The sequence below is a fragment of the Helianthus annuus genome, chromosome 1 (genome assembly GCF_002127325.2).
Source record: "Helianthus annuus cultivar XRQ/B chromosome 1, HanXRQr2.0-SUNRISE, whole genome shotgun sequence".
Lineage (NCBI taxonomy): Eukaryota > Viridiplantae > Streptophyta > Magnoliopsida > Asterales > Asteraceae > Helianthus > Helianthus annuus.
In genome coordinates this window covers 84,737,839-84,742,512 of record NC_035433.2, presented here as the reverse complement: position 1 = coordinate 84,742,512, position 4,674 = coordinate 84,737,839, and the positions used below count along the sequence as shown (strand labels likewise).

The 4,674-nt window shown below is 36.5% G+C and overlaps 1 protein-coding gene across 1 annotated transcript; it reads left to right on the top strand.

The window, feature by feature from the left end:
* The first annotated feature begins 778 nt into the window (after positions 1-778).
* Positions 779-4,229, top strand: LOC118490566 (protein FAR1-RELATED SEQUENCE 5-like). The gene is made up of 6 exons (XM_035988271.1): positions 779-812; positions 1,497-2,343; positions 2,449-2,707; positions 2,809-3,372; positions 3,469-3,917; positions 4,031-4,229. Exons 1-6 carry the CDS (start codon positions 779-781, stop codon positions 4,227-4,229), a joined length of 2,352 nt encoding a protein of 783 aa, XP_035844164.1.
* Positions 4,230-4,674: the final 445 nt, after the last annotated feature.

Here is a 4,674-nt window from a genome sequence, read left to right as displayed (position 1 = left end):
TCAGCTGTTAATGAAGATCATGGAGCATTGAATGGCACACGGTGGTTGATGACACATCACCGTCCTTTTGTAATTCTTGTCTCCTGCACGATTGCTCATCGTATGGCTCTACAGGACACAGTCTGACGTGCGCCTATAGGCTACATGCTCTGTCACTTGTACTGGTTGTATTATGCTTTACTGGCATGCACAGGCTTGCGTTGCTGAGGCATACGCGAATATCTTGAAAGTGACTAATATTAAGTTCATTTGTTTTGGGTATGGCCTTCTGCGTGCGGCACAAGCTAGTTGTTGCGTACATCGGCACATGATTTAGGACCATACCCATTCGTAGCCCTTTGTGTGAAAGCTTTTTCTCTTATTTTCCTTCTCATCATGTCCCTAACACTAACACAAATATAAATACACACACACACACATATATATATATATATATATATATATATGTAGGAGTTATGTGGAAAGTCTATTTTTCCTAGAAAGTCTAGGAAGCAATAGTAATTAGACATGTGTCATGGATGAATTTTAACTAGAAGGGCAAACATGTAATTTCATATATCAATTTTATTTTTGGTAATTATCTCAAATAACTATTTTTTGCATGATCATATGTGTAACCGATTACATTCAATATTTTTCGGGATTATAGTTTTTTCTTTGAGATCCAAATCTCTTCCAAATATCACGAACACGAAACAAAATCTATATATTGTAATTTTGATCATTCTATTCTTCACCAACATCGTTCATATTCAATATTTTTTCAGTGTGAAAAATCATGGCTTCGAACACTCTTGTTGATGGTGGGGATGGTAATTACAGTTACTTTTGTAGTTTTTTGTGTTGTTTATTATCATTTTTTCTGTAAAATCGTCAGTTTGTTTCTTGATGCTGTGTTTAAACAGCCAGAGAGGTTGAGGTTTTAGTGTTTAATGATTCTATATAGGTGACTGATGTTTTGTAATCTGAAGATTATTTTGTTTTTCTTAAGTTATTTCATGGTGTGTTTTAAAATACGTATGTGTAATTTATGTGGCAAACCAACATCTTTGGTATTGGTTTTTGCGTTTTAACAGTAATGTGTTTTACCAGTTATGTGTTTTAACAGATCTTGAGGTTGTAGTCAACGTTTTGTATAATTTCATTGAATGGTGTCTTTAAATAGTAATGTGTTTTAACAGTTATTCAGGTTGAAGTGAATGTTTTTTATAGTTCCATCTTGTATGTTGTGTTTTAACAGTAATGTGTTTTAACAGATTTTGAGGTTGTAGTCCACGTTTTTATTTTTTTCATTGAATGGTGTGTTTTAACTTGCATTATTTTGTTCTTTCCCATGGTTATTACTTTCTTAGCATTCAGGTCAGATTTTTTGTTTTGGTGTGTTATATAAGTTCACTAGGTGGTAGCACGGTCAGTATGTTTTTTTACTTTGCCCTGGTTTTTTTTGTTTTTTTGTTTTTTTTTTGTTTTGTTTTCATCTCATTGTGTTTTTATAGATGTGTTATATGCTCAATTTTTGTCATGTGTTGTAGATGCACCCAGTTACCAATTACGTGGTGTTGAACAAGTCTCTCCAAACTCTGGAACAAAGAGATATATTCCAGATTCACCCTCTTCTTTGACGCCAGCAGAGGGCATGTTATTTGACACAGTTGATGATGCATATAACTTTTACAAAACATACGCAGAAGCTGGAGGTTGGACTGTTAGGAAGGGCACAAAGCACGAGAACCGTGGTATTGTTATAAATAAGTATTTTTTTTGTTCAAAGGAGGGTCAAAAAGAGTTTCGACCGGTCGATACTTTAGTCGAACAGCCGTCTGATAGGTGGGTACGTAGGGTACCATCCAAAAGGACCGGATGCCAAGCTGCGATCAGAATAAAGCTTACCGATGCCAAGAAGTATCTGCTGTATCATTTTACAGAGGCGCACAACCATGATTTTGTGCACGAAGAAGATTTACATCTTCTCAAGGAAAACAGAGGTATGAATCGTGCACACGAAGATGTGATAAACAAGATGTCACATCTCAACATTGGTCCTGTTCGTGCATTTAACATTATGAAGGAAGTGTATGGTGGGTTCGACAAAGTCGGTGCGACTAAAGTCGATTTTAAAAATTTCAAGAAAGAATTAAATCTTTTTATCGGAGAGCTTGATGTTGAAATGTTTGTCAAGCGACTGATGCGGAAAAATGAGTTTTTACCGAACTTCTCGTGTGAATATGAAACGACATACGAAGGTGTGTTGAAGTGCATTTTTTGGGGCGACGAGGATATGAAAAAGAATTATTTTATGTTTGGAGATGTTATATCATTTGATGCTACCTACAAGCGTAACAAGTAACGACGAGATTCATTTTTTTATATATTCATTATGTTTTAAAGCCTACTGTGTTATAAATACATTATGATTTATTTGTAACCGCTGATTGTTCGTTTTTGCAGGTATAACATGATGTTTGTCCCTTTCACTGGGATTGATAATCACAATAGGAACGTCACACTTGGTGCTGCAATTCTCGGTTCTGAAACGGCAGAGACGTATAGCTGGTTACATAAGGCGATCAAGAACGCATGTGGGTACGCGCCTCCCGTAATCGTTACTGACCAAGACCCTGCAATGAAAAGGGCTATAGCGGATGTTTGGCCTGAGTCTAGGCATCGCTTATGTATGTGTATAATCATGGATAAACTCACTACAAAGGTCTGTTTGTTATATGACAGTTTTTTCTTTTTTTACATGTGTATTTTTTACTGTGTTTTAATTTTTGTTTTCTAACATTCATGCATATAATGTTCCTTTAGGTCGGGGCTGCCCTGTATTCAAATACAGATTTCAGGAAAAGACTGTCTGCAGTTGTTTGGACTGATTCTCTATTGCCCGAAGCGTTTGAGACTGAATGGGCTGCTATTTTAAAGGATTTCGGTTTAACCGACCATGAATGGCTGACGTATATATACGGGCTACGCGAATCATGGATTCCAGCTTACTATCACGAAGAAGAAATGTCTAGTCTTATGCGGACATCATCTAGGTCTGAAAGCGAGAATCACTTTTTTGGCAAGATTAGCAATCCAAAGTGCACCTTGGTTGAATTTCTTAGCCACTTCGACACAGCTATTGAAGCGCAAAGACACGAGCATCGAAAAAACGATCATGACACTCGATACACCAACCCTGGAGAGTGGAGTGATTTTGTTCTCGAGAAGCAAGCAGCTCAGATATATACCAGAACCATATTTTTTGATGTTCAACTCGAGATTCAACATGCTATTCATCGTTGTACTAGTGTCAGATTAGATCACGTCGGTGATTTCATTAAGTTTTTTATAAAGGATCTCGATCAGCCATGTTCTTCGTTTTTCGAGGTGATATTTTGTTTTACTTTATGTATACATTATTTTTATTTTTTAAATTATCCATCTTTTATATGAACTGTGTTTTATGGATACTAAATGTTATAGGTTATGATACGCAAGGAGGATGTTACTGTTAAGTGTAACTGCAACAGGTTTGAGCAGTTTGGATTGTTGTGCAGTCACATTTTTTGTGTGTTACGGATTCTTGATGTAAGGGAGTTTCCGAAACAATATATATTGAGGCGTTGGACGCGTGAAGCTGTTCCAAATAGTTCCCCCGGGTCCATTCTTACGGATGGTGGAGATCCAGATCGTAGCGAGGAGGTTAACCGTTGTGTTCGTGAGATTAGTCACGCAACTGAGTATGTTGTGAACAAGTTGATTTCAAAATTTGATCAGTTGTCTGATTTTCGTGATCATATCAAGCAGTTTATGTCAGTCGCTGATGAAGCTCAAATAAATGCACCTCCCAAGACACGACGTAATCGTTTTGCTGAACTGCTGGGAGTTGCTCCAGAGAGCACGGCCACTATCCGTGTTCCAGTTGGTACCAGGTTCAAAGGTTGTGGTTCTCATAAACGCCTTAAATCTCAAAAGGAGCGAGCCATAAGTCAGTCTGGAAGTAAACGTCGTCAATGTTCATTATGTAAAAATATGGTCATAACAGAGTAACGTGTTGGAAATACACCGTGGTTGTGCCTGAGGCAGGTGGTTCGCGGAATGCTGAAGGTAATGTAGATACAATTGCTGAAGGAGTCGATGCTACAGTTGTTGAAGGGGATGGTCCTGGATCAAACGATGCTGATGATGTGTTTTACACATCTGGAAACGATGCAGATATGGATGATGAAGACATGGTAGAGTAGGATCTTTTTTATCAAAATTTTAAGTCTGTTGCTAAACTATTCAATATTCTGTTTTATTTTTATCGTGTGTTTGTTTTGGATTTGTTTTTGTTGATTTTAAGACTTGTTGGATTCGTCATTTTATGTTATTGTTGCATTGTGTTTTAGTGTTAACCTTTTCTTTAAATAGCCTCCTGTGTTTTATATGATGCTTGATTTGTTCGTGGTTTTGGTATATAGTTTAAGTTGTTCCAAAAGTGTTTGAATTTTTTTTAAATTATAGAGAGTTGATGAAATTGATAGGCTGGTTTCCAGATCACAGTATTTCAACTTTGTTTAAATTATTACAATGTGTTTTAACTTCCTGAGAAAACATCAGCATGTTTTATGTAATGTGTTTTATCAGTTATTGAGGTTGAAGTCAGTATTTTTTATAGTTTACTTTTACTGATGTGTTTTAACAGTA

Excerpts from the sequence above, each read along its gene's own strand:
- LOC118490566 (XM_035988271.1), top strand. The coding sequence starts at position 779 with ATGGCTTCGAACACTCTTGTTGATGGTGGGGATG. Across the intron at positions 2,344-2,448 it reads GCTACCTACAAGCGTAACAA|GTATAACATGATGTTTGTCC; the intron begins GTAACGACGAGA and ends TCGTTTTTGCAG. Across the intron at positions 3,373-3,468 it reads CATGTTCTTCGTTTTTCGAG|GTTATGATACGCAAGGAGGA; the intron begins GTGATATTTTGT and ends TAAATGTTATAG.